Source organism: Myiozetetes cayanensis, unplaced genomic scaffold, assembly GCF_022539395.1.
Source record: "Myiozetetes cayanensis isolate MyiCay16 unplaced genomic scaffold, myiCay2020 scf9, whole genome shotgun sequence".
NCBI classification, from domain to species: domain Eukaryota; kingdom Metazoa; phylum Chordata; class Aves; order Passeriformes; family Tyrannidae; genus Myiozetetes; species Myiozetetes cayanensis.
In genome coordinates, this window is record NW_026088185.1 from 12,678,104 (window position 1) to 12,697,006 (window position 18,903).

At 36.2% G+C, this 18,903-nt stretch overlaps 1 protein-coding gene across 5 annotated transcripts in view; it reads right to left on the reverse strand.

Moving 5' to 3' along the window:
• PARD3B (par-3 family cell polarity regulator beta) overlaps positions 1-18,903 on the reverse strand; it is a 402,616-nt gene that overhangs the window by 171,591 nt on the left and 212,122 nt on the right. For 3 of the 5 annotated variants that reach the window (XM_050340097.1, XM_050340094.1, XM_050340098.1), the window contains 4 exons: positions 17,680-17,809; positions 12,449-12,548; positions 10,308-10,423; positions 2,448-2,468 (listed from right to left, as the gene is read on the reverse strand). In XM_050340097.1, coding sequence (XP_050196054.1) covers positions 2,448-2,468; positions 10,308-10,423; positions 12,449-12,548; positions 17,680-17,809 — 367 coding nt within the window. The remainder of the gene's footprint in view (positions 1-2,447; positions 2,469-10,307; positions 10,424-12,448; positions 12,549-17,679; positions 17,810-18,903) is intronic. The other 2 variants (XM_050340096.1, XM_050340095.1) reach the window with 1 other exon arrangement.

The window sequence follows — 18,903 nt, forward strand, 5'->3', positions numbered from 1 at the left end:
TAGCATTATGTAAAGATGCTGCTAAAGAAACCACCAGTGGGGCTAGAGAAAATTAGAAGTGCAACCAAAACTCAAGGCAGTTCTGCACTCCTTGGCCTTTAACCTTTCACCTAGTCCATGGAAATGATATCTATTTAGCTCCTTGCTCTGCAGCTTGATCCTATAATGCAAAATGACTGGACAAAAGTTGGCTCTAAGGATAGTTCAAACTCCTTTCCTCCTCCCTCCCCCCAAATTTACCTCTAAGCAAAACAACTGTGGAAAACTTTGGTCCCAAAGGTTAGTGTTTTGACAACTTATGATTGTGTGAAAACAAGGGATTATAATGGAAACTGATTTGCAACCTTAATTATAGCAGTCACTAATGGCAACCAGTATAATACATGATAATTACTCGGAGTAGGTTATGTTACAGTACATAGGAACTTAAAAAAAAAAAAAAAGTACCAAGGTTCACAGTATTTTTTTAAAACTGTGCTGATGGCTTGGCTTGCCTGAAACTAAGTTTTATATTATTAAAAGGGATAAATCCATTTAACTTAATCATACTTTACACACCAGCTTCACACACACAAATTAGATTTTAATACTGGAGGGAAAAAAGGAAGAACAAAATGATTAGAAAATGAAAAATAATCTTACCAAAATACAATGTTAGCATTATAAGTTTAAGCACACACATGCACAAAAACTGGAAAATGCAAATATTAAAGTTTTATATCAAAGTTGAAACAAAATATGTGTGCTCCTCCACAGGGTAGTTTTCATTTCATGGGATATTATGTTTAGGCAGTGCCTTCTAGGTTTGCCATCTTTCACTAAACTGAACAGGAGTGGCACAGACAAGTCCACTCCTTCCCTTGGTTCCTCGGAGAACAAGGAGAAGATAACAGAAAAACACAAGAAGGCTAACAGGAGATAAATAGCATGGATGTCAAAGTAGAAAACTTTGTAACTAAAGACTTCATTTAGGAAGTACATAGGACATCCTGTTCCAAAAAACAGCATTTGAAAACACTTCTCTGCACGTTGTTAGAAGTTGACGCAATCATTCAGTTGTGATGAAAATAGTCTTTCTCTAGATATCTGTCTTGGCCTTTGAAAAAAACAAGAACTAGGTGGAAAATTCCAGATTTCTACTAGCATTGGTCTTTGTAGAAAATCACCTGGAAGATGTTACACAAGGAAAAAATACCATCTCCTCTTAAAACTCTAGTAAAAAGAAATTCTAATTATTTTTATATTGCAACATCAAAAAGTAATTACATTGCAAATAACTATGAAAAATTTCAGCTCAAGAGGATCACACTTGGGAATGTGCAAACTGTAAGTATTTTTATGAAGACACTAGAATTACTATATATTCTTGAGCTAGAATTATTAAATGCATAACATTAAAAAAAAAGTGAAAACACCTAATTTGGGGACTGCAAAGAAAAAACTCAAAAATCTTGGAAGGACTCATGCAGGGGAGTAAATACATTCATAAATAAGACAACACTTCTCCTTAACTTGTGAATAAAACGAATACTTCCCATTTTGAAATGTCCTGGGAACTTCAAGGGATATTAGTTCATGAAGTTAATAATGTTTGCCCATAGAAAACACACTAGCTCTTTTAAAGTAACACCTATAATTTAGGAACCACGTTTTCACCACAGAAGCCAGTTACGTATTCACTGTCAGAACTCAAAGTAATTGCTGAAATGAAAGATGACGGAAGTTCTACGGCTATTTAATAAAAGCATGGACGTTTGGGGGACTAGCAAGACCACAGATTATGAAAGATGGAATATTACTAAACAAAACAAATCTGCCCAGCTGACAGCAAACAACTGATAGGGGTTTTTTTAAACTATGCCAACAACCACTACAGATAATAAAAACCCCAACTCTCTATGCCACGAATAATCAGATTTTATTAGTATTTCCTGTGGTCATATTGTGGAGTGCTGTTTTGCTTGAAGAAAATAAGGAGTATTGTTTAGCAGCAGTAAAAGCACCCAACATGCATCCATGTCCTTCCACATCATCTTCTGATTGCCCTGCTCAAGATAACCAAGGTAGCCATTCTATTTGAACTGTGTGACTTTCAATGGTTTCATAACAAGCCGTCAGTACTTTTCAAAGTTTGTGTCAAACTACAGCCCAGGCATATTTACAGGTCAACAATCTAGTTCCCAACTATGGTTCAGAGAATCACAAATCAATGCTGCTGCCTGCTGTGTTAAATGATTTCCCTTCTTTTGCCCAGTTCAACTGAACCATTATAGTATTTTTCCCCAAAACAAGGATTTACTTCTGTTCACAAGATACAGGGTACTACTATTCAACTTAGTGACTTTTTTATGAAAGATCAGTTTTGCACATTGACTAAGAGTTACTCAAAAAAAATCTTCTAAACATGTGAAATCACTTGGGTTTCTGCTGGACAAACTGACACGTACCTTTGAAGACCAGCTGCAGTTCTGCACTCAGAAAAGAAGCAAACAAGGGTTAAAATTACAATTAATGAGAAATAATGAGACACCAAAACACCAAAGAATTTCCTAGAAAACCAATTTCCTGATACCTTCATTAGTTAACAGGAGACCAAATAAAAGGTTTCTTATTGTACAATAATCAATTCACAAGGGCTGTATTCTCAAACTGTGTATATAAAGGACACTTCTGTACTTTTTAGAATCTATCAGTTTCTATGGTATAAACACATAAAAATAAAGCAAAGTCTCAAATTGGTCACCTTTTTTTTTCTGATGAAGTGTATCCTTAGCCCTTTCATCATAATGAAGGCACTGCATCATCAATTAGTTTTAGTGATAGTGCCAACGACATAATTCTCCTGCCATATTTATTTTCTTGGTGAAGCATTTCCCCATCTAGGAGTGGCATAAATCACTTGGAGAAACTGTCTCAATTGTTGGCTCACAACCACCACTTAGAAAATGCTTCTTCCTGTTCTAAGTTTGCCCCAAAGTACCACATACAAAGACCACAGGTTTTTATACTAAAATCTAGAATAGCAATAAAATGTGTGTATCATGAAGAGTAAACCTGCACTGTCTTAAAATATTTTCCTTCACTAATTCCCCCTCCCCACCTCTCCAGTGAAACTTCAATAAGGGCATGTGTTCTGGGGTCACAGATATCCACCAGCTACCTATTCTTGAAGGATTAGGAGTCCTTGATAGATTTCTGTTTACTTCAGTGCTGAAAAACACCAAGACTAGCAAAAAGCTTGCTCAAGGGGCAAGGATAAATTATATTTAGTAGTAAGAAAGGTAAACCTTTTTCAAAATGGCATCTAACACAACATTTGGGATGTCCTGTTTAGCACATTCAAAGGCAGGAATAAATCACATCCAATCCAAGATTCTGGATTCTTTTTCTCTCCTGTACAAGGTTTTCTCTAATTAGATTTTTCAGAACAATTTTGTTAGAACTGATTTAATACTTCAATTCAATTGTGTTCAGAGAAGATCCCCAAGGGAAACATCTTGTGTGTCAGCACATGAGAATGAAAGTTCTTAAGGTTGCATTCACTATTACTACTACTTGTTGTTGAAGAACCAGCAGTACAGTTGATCCTGTCCACTGGACACATTTAGCTTTAAATGGAAGCTTTTCTCCTCGCAGAAAATAACATTGTTTTACAATTTCCCAGCCAGCATGATATAAATTTCTTCACTTTCTTGTAGTGGTACAACTACTCATTCTTGAAGGTTACACTGCTAATTGAGGCCATCACGGTTTCTTTTACACTTTTGTTCTCTTCTCTAATCCTCTCTCACCTCAGTTCCAGAGAAACTGCACAAGGCTAAAACTCCCCCGCTACGCATCTTTCACATGTCATTAACACTTCTTCCAAACTCCTAGGGTTAAACTACAAGTTCCTAATGTAATCTGTCATTCACTGCTTGAAAACATTGATAGGGAACAGATTTAAGACAAACTTCAGACAACAGATTTGTAACAATGCTCTTAAAAGTTACTTCATTATCTTTCTTTATAGTAGGTATACATTAATGTAATTGCTATTTTATCCCACCAACACTTTAATAACTCAAACCTACACTAAAACAGTGTAAGAAAATACCACCTCAGCCATGGGTTACCATTTTCTCAGCTATGTCACCATCACAGCTCATACAATGTTCTCAGTCTGCTCCACAGTAAGTTTCCTCGAGTCTTAGACAAATTTCTACAAAACCAGTCCAAAAAGTTGATGTTTTCTTTTGCCCACTTCTGTCTCTATGCCACAGCTCATCGTCCCCTCAACTGCATCAATGCAGATTTGGTGTAAAACTGAATAACAAAATTAGCTGTGTTAAAAGTCTCTTTTCATACAGAATAAGCCTCATTTCAGTCTCATTTCAATTCAGTTCACAGCGTCCCTATCACTTCAGAAATTATTTTGTTTCACTTCCTACTTATAGATCTTACAAACAGAAATTTGAAAGTTGTCTGAACTAAGAAAACTGCGTCGTATTCATTTCTAAAAATTGATTCTGCAGAGTGGTCTCAGAAAATACACATCTAATCTGACATTACTAGAAAGTTACTTACGACATAAGCTAGAATAATTTTAAAGTCTCTCTTGACCCTTGATCCTAAAGACAATCACAGCCACAAGCAATACAGTTTTTCCTAAACCCATGACATTTTTGTTTTTGGAAAGTCTTTTCAAGAGATGAGTTGTTAAATTAGTCTTATAAGCCAGTAACATTGAAAAGACTGTTGGAATTCTGATACATCTTCTCCATTTCCTCATTAATGTTCTAATAAACCTAACTAGCTCTTAAATGCAGTTCTGAAATTTGTTTCAAGTCAAAGCAACCAAATAAATGTATTCCATACATACAACGTGGCTAACAAAATGACAATTTTAAAATATCAAACCACCTTTTGGTCCCACTAATACCATTACTCTCACTAGGGACCTCCCAAAATGTATTCTTTTAATTTTATCTGAATCAAAACATTGCTTAAAAGAGTAATCTCCATTAGCTCTGTCTGGTCCTCATTTGGCTATGTGTTCAGATATTTATTTCAGGATACAAAATTACACTCAGAATAACAATAATCTGGTTCAGAGCAAACCATGAAGCAGCTAATAGCATCTTGATTGCTTTTTCCACATCCTTCTGGATGTGAAATACTGGTTTCCCTTTGTTTTGAGGTGTTTTAAAAGAATGAACTGTAATTGAATGCAGCCGTTCACTAACAAAGAAATTAACATTTAGTTAAATATTGGCTTCCTCGCAGAATATCCCATAACTTATATCTTGCATATTTACTTGCTAATTATTCCTAAATACATAAGTTGGCCTATATTTTAATAAATACGCCCCAAGGTTAAGGGATTCCGAGTATGTCTAATGATGTTTTAGCAAACAATATTTCACTCACATTTAAGATCAAGTAAAGGACATATACATTTCTTCAGGCTATAGAGATTAATCAGTTAAGATTTACGGGTTTTTGCTTTTGATAGCGAAAGGAAGAGGGAATTAAGCAGCACCTTGGGATAGTGGTCATGGGTTATTATACCAACATCCTCAAATATCTACACAGTACGTTGGCTGAATTGATACGAAATGAAATTGCTATATATTCATATGATTCAATTTCATGTTGCTTCAGGTTAAAACAAGCCACACTTTCATGTGTTTGCATACAATTCCCCTGGCTGTAGTTTTTACAGTACATTTATGCATAGCTTAAATCACTCCTGTGCATAAAGATTTATGGAAAATAGGGGTGTTGGAAATGGATAATAAGACACCTCCTATCCTTTCATTTTCTTAGAGCACACCGATTTACACCTTCCAATACAAGACGAAAAAAAATTTTCACGTTAACATTGCAAAAATTACATTTTTAAGATAGTTAAAAGAACAAACACTACTGAAAATAGATTCTGGTAAAATATTATATAGAAATTCCTCTCTAGACAACTGTGGTAATGTAAGGAAAAATGTGTGCATATAGGAGACTGCTAAAAACAAAGGGAAAATCATCCTTCCAATGACTTGTATAGAAGCCATTGATTTCTTCATTTTTCATCTGCCCTGAAGTTTCAAAAAAAGTGTTCCACATCAGGGGGAAGGGTCAACACAACATTTATTTCTATGATTTTTTATTTTGTTTTACATATTTTTAACACTATGCTACAAGCACTAGTCCAAATGTGGCATGCAGTCCAACTCTGGTCAGTACAAACATTCACTCCAAGTCGGACTTTCTTTGGACCTGCACAAATTCTTGAAGTCACAGTTATAAGAAGGGTCTTTGCTTTGTTAACACATGGACGGTTGTGTTTGAAGAACAAAAAAATATATGCAACTGAGTGGATGTATCAAGTGCAAGGATTAGTAGAGGGGGGGCTGTGCAATTTTTATCACCACCAGGTTCAAAATAAAACTTTGTAAGGCAAAGAAAAATATGCCATAAGACACAGGAAATGAACTCCACCAGTGATCCAGAAAGTGCTGTCATTATCTCAACACAGCAGCAGGGAAGAACATTAGGACTTACAGCTGATATGAAACTAATCTGTACTCTATCGCTCTGAATGAAGCTGTAAATTTTGAGGAGCATTTGAACACCGTGGAAATGATGGATGCTAAACCAGGGAACCAGTCACCCTCCCTCCATATACTTTGCACAAGGGCACCTGTACATGTGAGGTAAGTTCTGCTCATATCTGCAAAACCAAAAAAATGATCATTACCACTAGACCTGCCTTTTTGTTGGTTTTATTTTTTGTTTGTTTGTTTATTTGTTTTCTACAACGGTAACTCAATAAGTCACACATGACATTGATTTTTGTTTTATTTTTTAAAATAGGTCGAAGCAAAGACAAAATCGTCTGCAAATAAAGTGAGTTCTTGAAATACACCAAGGATTCCTGCTATTCATGAATTCAGCATGACTTGTGTCAGTTCATACATGCATGTCAGGGAATGCACATGGCAGAGCACAGCACAGAGCCCTGCCCAAACAACCAGGTGGCAGCGGCTCACGTGCTCTGCTCCTGTCCAGCTGCCCAGTCACCAGTACGGAAATGCACCAAGTGTCAATAAACTAAACTACATCTGCCTTACTGGCAAGTAACCTACAGCTTCTGCTGCATGTGCCAAGTTCCTTTCATTGCAGGATTTGCTCTGGAGAGTGACAATGACAAATTGATGCAATGTGTTAGCAGTACTGAACAATTTTTGGTTACCCATTCTTATTACCTGAGATTATTCACTGAGGGTATTAATTTATAATATTATTATTTTGTAAATAGGTATGACTAAAAAATAGATTAAGCACTCAAGGTTTTCTGAGCCTAAAATATTTAAAACTGAAAAGATAAACATCAGTGTTAAATGGGTTTCCGTTGTGTACCCATGTAATTATAGACTAGTCTTTACTTAACAGATTTGCCTCTTGTGTACACATCAACCCTCATCAAAGCCAGAAAGACCCTTATTATACAGATCCACTACTTCCCTATTTTAGTGAATTTATTATTTTCACATATGGTCCATAATCTATAGTCATATCTGTATTCTTTTGCATTTAAAATTTTCTGTTACCTACCTTTGATGATCCTTTGGATGCCAATGTCATTATGTAATTCATATCTTTGTAACCTTATAATTAGGCAATGGAGGCATTATGTGCATTTCAAGGTGAAGTAAAATGTTTCATAAGTGAACAGCAGTATAGATTTCACATTTATGCCCTGTATTACACCAATTCTGTTGCCTGTTGAATCTGTGATGTTATTCTGTGTCTCTAGACCGAATCTCTGGGTGATTTCCTAGATCTGTGGAGACACCTGATTCAGAGACAACTTGGTTTGAAAAGAAATAAACTGCATCTAAGTCACATTTTCTAAGGTCTCAGACCTCTCCTCCTGCACTCCAATTCCGTGTTTTTTCTGTTCATTGTGTTAGATTTTCTTTTTTGAAGGGTCTGACAGAACTTGAGAACAAAAGAAAAGCAGTAAGCCAACAGCATTCCATGACTCCCGGAGAAGGAGGCCTAGCACTTCTCAGAGGGGACACCTCCTCTTTGTTACCAAATTTGCTGGAAGATGAAAACAGCAGCACTTTCACTTTTTTTTTCCCCCCCCAGCAAACAGTGCACTGAAATCAATAATGGATACACAGCTGCACATTGGGATGAGAAGTTATTATGGGTCATGACTGCAGTTAAGTAAGAAGGAAACAAAAAACAAGTCTTCTTTCCCAAAAATCTATTTTGGAATGTGAATTACATGAATGCTCTATTTGGAAGCACATTTTTATATACCGAACTATTGGGATTTTATTTGTATTAGAAGCCCTTTATATTGCAGTTACTTCCCTCGAGATTTTCATGTTTCTTTTCCATTTCCTGTTCCAGCCAGTGGCTTCTGCTTAAATCTCTCAAAAGCTGCAAAGTCAAGCATGGTACTTCACTGCTTGCTAGAGAATGACTGTAAAAGGTCCTAGCTTTCATCTTCCTCAGTTTTATTGTTTTTAAGCTATGTGCAAGGAATTTTACTTCATCTACTGTGATTTTTGAGACAATATGGTACAGTTCTCTCAGAGTGTCTCCAGTTCTCTACATGATTATCTCAAGTAATAGATCCATCTTTACATTTGTGCCTCCAATCAGACTGATTATCACTCCTTTCATTTTTTACTTTCAAAACAGAAGGTGCATTTTCAACAGCTACCTTCTAACAGGCAACAATCTCTGAAAGATCTAAAAGACGTATTTGTATAAATTGTTTATTTTATTTTTGCACCCAATTTTATTTTAGTTTGTAGCCACCATGATTTAGTGACTCATACATTCTCAAAGCATTGCTTCTGGGTGCCAGGAGCAGACTGCTTTATAGAATTTGAAGTCTAGGTCACCCGGCAGTTCTGACTGTGCTCTCAAGTGCACTCCCATGGCCTAATTCTACACTGGTGCTTGTGAGCATTCTTTCCAGTGACTTCTGTGGGAGCTGGAAGCCAACCTTTCTAAAAGACGACTCAGTAAAGTTGAACATTAATTTTTCTAGCAGACTACACACAGTGTATGTTGGGACTCAAGTCTGTAACTGCAATCATTTTTTGAGGAGCATTTCCATTCTTAAAAAAATACCTAATCCATTACTCTTAGTCAAAACAGTGGAACAGAACTGCAAAAGGGCTGGGATGGTCATGCAGTAGCATTAAAATTCTGCCTTAAAAACTCTCTTCAATTAATTCATATCCACTCCTATCCCACATTAATAACTGTCTGGTCCTTACATGCTATTAGAGGAGTAAACACATTAAATGTTACATTAAAATATTCCATTAAGATGACAATAAAAATCAAGAATAAAAAACATAAGACTGATCTAGAGCATTGCACAGAAAAACAAATCAGCGAGGTAACAAAAAGCTACCTTGAAACTATATATGAAATTAATAATTTTTTATTATCATTGTACAAAATCTGATCTAACAAAGCGCACAAATATATAATTAAAGATATCCTAATGGTAGGTCTCAAGGCTTCCCATTCAAATCTTGAATTTGGAAAAAAAAACAAAACAAAACAAAACAACAAACCAACAGATAAAATGTGGCAAAGGAGAATTAAAAGGAAAAAGAAAACCTTACTTGGTTTACTTTGAGACTTTAGAAGCTTGTGAATTTTTTCTTGAACCCTCATTAAAATATGTTTTGGTTTCCAGCTGCAATAACCCTTCAGTCTTCCACCTGCAAACGCTTTCCTGGTATTGAAAGAACCTTTTACTTTCTGCTTCACCCACCCTGCAAGCTTTTCTGCACAGCTCTGATGGGTAAAGAACCATAACCTTACACTCTTCAAGCATTTATAAAAATCTACTGCAAGGCTTTGATTGCTTGTGTTTGTCATTGGCGATGAAGAAATAAACAACTTGTCTGAGGAACCCTTTGTCCAGTGCAGTTTCACAATCATTTGTATTCTATAAGAGAAATTACTTTTGGTATTGCTGTTTTTGCTGCATATTTTAGACACCCAAAACTTGCACAGCAATTCTTTCTGCTTATATTTCTATCATTCTGGCTTTTCCTCAGCTAAGATTTCAATACAGTGGGCCTTTACCAAAAAACCCCAAACTTTCTTCAGCTTCAAGAAAAAGGATACTTGCAAATAGATTCTACAGGAGGCTCACCATTGTCCCTATCACTGTAGCTCCTCTGCAGAACTTACTCCCTGATGTTAGTGTTAAAGAAACAAAAGCAAGAAGGAGAGATAGGCTAAGGCTAAAAAGCTGACCTGTATGTCACCCCACCCCTTCTTACCCAGATCCATGCTTTTTGAGGCTTTCAGATTAATTGATTCAGACTGCTTGGCTGGTGTCAAAGATCTGAAGTTGATGTGCTGATCTGTTAAATGCACTGCTGAATTTATGATGGGGCTGCAGGAAATAAAATTTAAAAAAAAGATATGCAAAATATTAAGGCACCAATTCAAACCACAAGTCAACTAATTAAAGAATGCACAAATATACATGTGTTTCTTCCTCTAGTTGCTTACAGCATGCATTTTTAAAATCAGATATTGATCCTCAACTTCCTTTTCTGAGACTTAACACCTTCAGTCAGTTGTTTTTCATCACAGATGGAAATATAAATGTAAATGATTAGTAATGATTTTTTTTCCATTTTGCTAGTTCTATCTAACCCCTGCATTTCCAAATAACATGCTACAGAATGCTGGAAAAATACTGACAATATACCTGGATCAATTCTACTTCATCTGGTAATATAAAATTATTTTATAGCCTTGCACCACTTATGTAGAGGCTGGAGGTCTTATGGAGGGTGCCATGACCTTCTGAAGAATTCCAAAGTATCGAGGGTTTGGTTAGTTTGGGGTTTATTTTGGTTTAGTCTTTTTTTAGTTCTTCTACTTCAAGGCAAATTTCTAAACATTTCAAAATTCTGCCTGAGTGGAACTCCAAGTAACTTTCAGGTGTGGGGAATCGAAACACTTCAGGTTAATACATTTGAAATCTTCCATGTCTCTTTTTGATTAGAAACAGAAATTACTATTTTTTAAAATACTTTTAAGCAAAAAAAAGCAGTTTGAAAATTAGAAACATTTATTTCGAAACTGTTCAATCAAAAGGTTGGTTTTACAGCATCAAAATACTTTCCCAAATGTTTTGTTGAAATGCAGTTTCAGTGAAATCAGTATGAGTTGATACTGCAATTCGATTTCAAGAGAACCAAGTTCTAAATGGAAATACAATACAACACTGAAAAGGTCAGGGTGGGAGAAAGGGTCCGTAAATTCATCATCCTTGTAATATATTTAAGAGAATATTTTTCTCCTAGCTTGTTGAAAAAATTAGGAATGGATTCTAGCAAACAACTGTAGTTGAGAATTTACTGCTGAATTACATTAATCTGTGTAGACTTTTGTTTACCATGTCATATATATCTGTCTGGGACACCAGAAATTATGAAATTACACTACTGAAATTATGTTAGCAAAAACAAAATAGGAGAGTCTCACATGAAGAATTCAAGGTATCCATAATAAAATATATCTACTCTTTCAGACAACATGCAAACATTTAAGGGTAGTTTTTAATCCCATCCGTGCACACAAGGACAGACACGTGGCTAAAGTTTGAGCTGAAATGCATATTTTCCTAATATTATTGCAATAGATGCATGACTATGAAAACTGAGTACACAGAGATGAATAAACAGTGTTCAACACTGCATTTCAGCATCACAAGTAGGACAGGTTGAAATGAAGATGCTTCGATTTGAGTCCTGCGCTACTTGAGACAGAAACAGCCATCGTGAACTTCAACGTGTTTACAGTTTTTTCTGAACCTCCAAACTTCTGTATTTACTAAGGAAATTAAAGCTTTTAGCTGCTATCAAGCACACCAGCCTTTACAAAAGCATCTGAAAAATCTACTTAACGCACTTACAACTGGTAAAATCTTCATTAATTCTTCCCTTACACATTTCATTGCTCAGACTTACTGCAGATTCATTTTGTAATCCCAAGAATGTCTTTGGCTGACATAAGAAGATTCACTCTCCTACAAACTGTGTTTGGTTAGGACTTTTAAAGATTTAAGAGACTTCAAACTGCATTTACACATAGCATCCACTGCTACAGTTTTAAATTAACTTTTTTTTCTTTTTTTTTTAATAGAGATTATGCTTTGGGATTCTTTTTGTTTTGCTGGGTATCATATATCATGGAGAGCAGGCATACTGCAGCCTGTGAATAACTTAAATGAACACACTAAATTCTAAAATAACATTCCCAGCTTATAGTAAAGGATCTTGCAAGTGATGAAAAAGAGTGGTACCAAAAAAAAAAAAAAAAGATATTTTACAATCAATTAGAACTATTATCACAACCACTAATCAGCAATTAGTGCTGTAACTATTAAAAAGAACTGAAGTCCAACCTATGATTATAATTCTCATTTAGCAGATCCTCACTGGGATGTGGTGGGAGAGGTGGAGGGGTTTCGTTTTCACCATTGCCACGATCAGACACTGAAAACTCTGAAATAAAATTTAGAAAGGGGTTAAATAAGCCACAGAAACAAATACATTAGACCAGTTCACTGACTGATGACTGGACTGGAAGGCCTCAAGCAATGCTGAAAAGAATCACAAATTATTCAAATCCCTAAACTAACTAAACTAGAATTAAAATCACACCAAGCAGAAAATGTACCCCTTGGGATTTCCTGAAGAGTTGATTTCCAGATTTGCATATGCATAATTAAAGGTAAATATAGGGAAACTTTGTACTTATAGTGAAGTTGAGTGCAAGGCACAAATCGCTTTACTCCATTTGAGTGGATTTTCACTTCTACATAGCTGCATCCTAACTGATTGTAGGTTCATGCTTTCATTCCCTTTGATGGGGAACACTTATCTCCTTTCATGTACAGAAGAGAACACATTCTCAGCAAGAAGAAAAATTTCTGTTATTCTATGGCAAGAGAAGAAAGAGGCATTTCTTAATTACAGTCTTCACTTTCGTACCATTTTGGTAACTCCTCCTTTACCTTTACAAAAAGCATTCAGCTAACACCAGAAAATTACTCTTTACAAAGACAAACATGAACTACTCAAACCATTCAGAGGTTTGCTAAGCAACACCACTTACATAGCTGCAATATTTTATGAGACCGCCGTGCCCGCTGTAGGCAAGTTCATTACTGTTGTGTAAATTCACTTCTCAGTCTAAAGGTCTCATCTTAGAAAAAGTCCCTACATCTTGCAATGTAGAATCTGTTTTCGCCCCTCCAAAACTTACTAGGAAACATGGACATTTTCTTGGGTTTCAGTGGCAGGTAAGCAATCTAACAGTACTGATGGACCCCACTTTCACGGGGGCTGTTCTGTTGCATGGAATGTTGGTAGTCTTTTTGCACAACTGTGTGTGAAAGCACTAATCTGACTCGAGAGAAAAAGGGCCTACAAGGAGAGATCATGGCAGAAAGCAATAGGTCATATTTATTTGATAAGAGCACTGAGATAGTTCCCATAAAAGAAAAAAAGCAAACAAAAACCCCCAATCCAAACTAATCTACACCATTATCTCAAGGATCCTATAAATTCCTCAAGATTAGAATGACAAGAAATAGCTCCAACCCTGTATCTCAGGAAAAGTGTGAATGTCATCAGAAGAAAGTGAAGATGAGCAGATGAGAAAAGTTTTAACGAGACCTTAAAAAATATCAATTGCCAGTCTGACGTATAAACCAGATATGCTATCTAACACATGCACGCTGGCTTCTTGCACTGTGATCACATTCTTTCAGGTTTGAATGTAAGGACAGGAAACAGATGAGGAGTAAATGGCAAGTTCTCACAGTAGAAACAATTTAGAACAAAGGGGATCTCATACTGTTCAATGTAATTAAATGATCTGTAAGATGAATCAGAAGATGAAAATATTTCCCCATACAAAAAACCACTCAGAACCATCAAAAAGAAACAGACTATGCAATTCTGCAAAAAGATTGCAGCACAGGTAAAATTCCCTGTCAGAGACTGCAAAGTGAAGCACATGGGAGCAGGGGAAAACCCTGAGACATACATGAAGGCTGTTACTGTAGGGATTATCACTGGAACTGTATATTAGATGTGCACTGGACTGTTCTTTGCAGATATGTTTAGTGAAGTCAAAGGGAGACAGTCATTTACAAGTCCAAAGAAGTCCAAATACTCCAACTAGAACTCAGTTTTGAAATAGGATCTGAGGTTTCATTCTTTTATCTGAAAATCATGTAATACAGCTAAGAAACATATTGAAAAGGTAGCAAGGGTAGTAGGACACATGTAGAAGCATTACTACAAGGACCAAGGATTAGGATTGTTTAGTTTAGACTAAAAAGAAATAAAAGGGGATACAAGGGAGTCTTTGAAGTTGTAAAGGGTATGCATATGGTGAAAAGGAAGTTCTTACTATCTCATACACAGTAACAAGAAGATAACCAGTGTAACTATCAAGCAGCACACCTAGGACAAACACAAAGTGGTATTTTTCATGGAACTCATTGCTGGGAGAATGCTTTGGGAACAATTTTTTTTTTTAATATTACAAAATGTACCAAAAATTGGAGAGACAGAGCCTCTGACTTAGTAAGTCCCTAAACCACTGACTACCCAAACTAGGAAAGAGATACCTGATGGACAAAAAAGAATTTAAAAAACTAAAAAATCACACACACTTCTGCTGTGCTCAGCCTCTTTGAGCAGACACCTACAGCAAGAGGCTGAGTAAATCAGGTAGTTTCACAGTGCTTGAGACATCATTTCACCAAGGCTGTTTGGTGATGGGTTACCACCGGTATTTTTCTTGCAGTAAACAAATGTTACACACAGAAAAATGTCAAGATTTCCTTACTGGATTGGAAATGATCACAAGGGACTCCACCTCCCAGGAAAATGGGAGTAGAAGCCTGAGAGTGAGAGAATTTAACCTAAGGGGCAGTCACTGGTTCCATGTTCAAGACCTCAGGAAATGACCTTAACAGATCCAGGAAAATCAGAGGAATTTCTGAGCCACTGAGCAAGATGTACTCAATTTTCAGACACTACACAGAGTAACAGAATAAAAAAGATAAAGTGAGTAAAAAAAGATTCTGTCCACAAGACATATGCAGTGTTTACAAACAAAATCTAAAAATTAAATAAAATCACTAAGAATTTAATTTCTTAATATTCTATCTTGACATTGCCACATATGTATGAAAACAGATATGCTTGTACATCCAGGAGGACTCGGTCTATGGTAGTGGAGAAAGTTTGATTGTTCTACTACCTAAACTGAGAGATGACAGCATTTCCCCTATAAGTGTTTACAATGTAGAGTTGTAAGAAATATATTAGAACCTCTAATGAAACACATTCCAGTAATCTTTCAACACCAGAAATGTAAAGCTGCTGGCACTGCAGTATCAATTCTCAAAGAGGTTGTTCTAAAAAACACTGCGCAACAGCTTGGCAGAAAAAGAAGTGAGGACCTGAAGGCAGCAAGTATTATTCATGCAAAAATAGAACAAACACTGGCATTTCAATATTGGATCAGTATCCCCTCCCCCTTTATTTAAATATCCACAGGCAAGACAAAATTTAATGTTTTGGCTATAAGCACTTTTCCCCACACATTAGTTTTTCTTGCTCATGTATAATAAAGAAGACTCTTAAAACAGACAGCAATATTAGCAGGCCAAGCTTCAGTGTATTTTTGCTGAGTTTTTGTAAAAATTTTATTGGTAGGAGCAGTGAATGGTACTGGAAATAACTTATTAGAAAACATTAATTAGGAAAGTGACATTTTATTAAACATAATACAACTCCTGTCATTAAATTCTTACATTAGATTCTGTATTATGTTAAAAACCTCTGCTGTCTTTTATTATTCTTTGTAAAAATGTACCAACTGTACTTCTATATTCAAGATCTGGATAGCACAGTGTGAGCATGTATAAAGGACTGCTCCTGCCTGTCACTAGGAGCTCACTAGGCCTTTGACTCACGTCCTTAAACAGACACACAACCAAAAGCTCATAACTGAGTTAAGAGAGGATTGTGATCAGGTGTGGTGTTTTGCCTTTATAGATGCCTTGAAAGACTGATGACAAAACTGGGAAGACCCGGCCATGGCAAACCCTCCCTGTTCCAGCAGCACTCCAAAGCATTCTTTCCAAGCCTGACATGTTCTGTTCTGAGGCCATCACATTTCTTTTGCCATACTGCCTTCTCACCATCATTCTGTAAGTAAAAAGATGCCTATTGAAAATGATTTTATGATTGGGCTGCAAACTAGTCACTTTGATTTTTGGATTGCAATTGTAGAACCCTTACCAGAAAATACAACTCTTCCACACACTTCGTTTTGAATTTAAGTGACAAGTTACCTGTTGCCATTCACCTGTATCAATTACTCCAGAGCATTTTTTTATATGGTTTTTAAGGAAGTATTTAAAGGTATTTTTTCCTTTCTGATCCTTTGGTAACAACTAACTCTACAAGGCAGGCTAGATCCAAGATAGAAACTCCTTTTCTCCTGTAACTACAAAATCAGCATGAAATCCACACACGAGAAATGCAAGGTAGATCTAAATAACAGGATCTGATCTTGGAATATTTATAATGCTTCAGCCTATACCTAATCCTTTGCCTGGAATCACACTGTCAGAGTATTTAAGTCAACACAAATAATTTACCCTTAAATTCTATGGGAGTTTTTCTTGCGTTTTTCAGATAAGAGCTCTTTGGTTTTGACTAAAAGCGCCCCACACACTCATCACAGCAGCCTATGGAATTACTTTTTGCTGGGCACCCTGATTCCACAGCTGTCTAGGGAAGTGGGAAAAATCATGCATAATTCAACTACATCAAAGAAAATCTTTTTCTCCTACTGGAAGGTATTTAAGTATGTGCTTGGCTTGAAGGATGAGAGCACACTTAAAAGGAGAGGGGTCAAGACCATCTCAAATACTTAAAGTTTTCAAATAACTAGTACCTCGCTGAGTCAGGAGCAAATTGGACAGACAGTACAGTAGGCCATCAGAAATGAAAGAAGATGGGAAAAGAAGTGGCCTTAAAAGCTCTTACTTATATGCTTACATATGCTCGTACATGTATATTTTCTGTGCACAATGTACGTGATTACTTCATTTTTTTTAATGAGTTCATTAATATAATTCCAATTTGTAAATTAAGGGAATGTTTCTAACCTAGGAAGAAATTTTACCTCAAATCTAAAATAAGCACGTGTACTTTATGAATATCATGTTTTAGTATAAATTAATTTAGCTTATAATAACCTGGGACATAATCTAAAAATTAACTGCAAAAATCATTGCGCTCATTAAAGACATATAGAAAATAAACATTTTGACAACATATATTTTGCACTCATCATTTGTTTTTTATCCAGCCTTACGTGTTGGGGCAGCGAGCTAGAAACTGTTACTTAAACTGGAATTTGTGCCAGGAATCTAATTCACAACTTCTGAGTCAGCTCTCCCACCCTCTCTGGATCTTCAAGCCTCAAAGTAACATAGTGTGCACTTACTCTAATTAACTGCTTTTCTAGTGGTTTTGGATTTCAGAAAAAAACACCACAAAGCACTCTCTTTCAGCACAGAGAAGGATATCTAGAGACTACCTTGAATTCCCTCCTGAGGACTGCATGTTACGAATTGCTGAAGAATAGCATCGTTCCGTCGGGAAGCAGCTGCAAAGTTATGACTCCCATCAAAGGCTGATTTTTGAAAGACTCCCTGGTCTGAGCGTTCCTAAGGGAAAAACAGAACCACATGTTGCAACAAAAATTTCCATGTTCAACAATGCAGAAAGGCACCCAGCGCTGCAGACAATGCACAGATCCAGTGTGATGTCACGTGTTCACTGCACGCTGCTTCCTCTCAAACGAGAAACTGGAGAGAGCGCTGCAGAATTGCTGGTTTTGCTGACCGTGAAATAAGACAACATCTAAGCAATAACAACCATTAAGAATGATGCATAAAAATGAAGGATTTTTTTTTTTTTATGACCCACAACTGGCTTCATTCAAATTCTCCATCTGGGAGGGCAGCTTGTGACATTGTCAACACAAGAACACGGGCAATGCCAATGGTATTTTTCTGCCAGCCAGCTGGTTCCCTTCTCTCTGAGACTGAGTGCATATGTTCTGATGATCACACACTAGAACAGTTTTGCAAGTAAGGAGTTACACCAAACTCCCAAACGCAGGTCTTCTGGCTAGCAGCTAAACAAGCTCCTGCCACACCTCTAGTCAGCTTTTCTTTTGAGTCATTTCCTACCCCCCATACGTGCCATATCGCCTAATTTATTCTCCTGAGCAGTTGCTCAAAGGAAGAAAGTTGGGAAAAAAAATAAAAATAAAAATCACAGTTTCTAAAACTGGGACAGACCCAGAAAGACATTTCTGTACTCGTTATTCAGGGAAAACCAAAAACCCACACAGGGGAATATTATGGCTAGTTTTCAAAAATACTTTTATATTTCCTGAGATTTTATTTTTTTTTTTTGAAGGAGACTTTAACTGGCTTCTATTTTTAAACTGCATGTTCATCATGCCAGCAAATGTTATACTAGATATATTATTTTTTAAATTTCATAGTCACATCTACAGAAGAAATACTTGTATCTAACCCATGTAATTTATTTTTAAAACGATGCAGGAGGTGTAATGTATTGGAAAGTGATTGCCAGCAAACCAACACATAGGAAACAACAGCATGTTACAACACCTTGTTTTCTTTTAACAACACCTTGCAACCTTGTCTTTCAAGCTTAATAATAATAAAAAATGTAACTTGATAAAAATTAAATAATAATAATCATAGAATAAGAACAGTTAAAATAA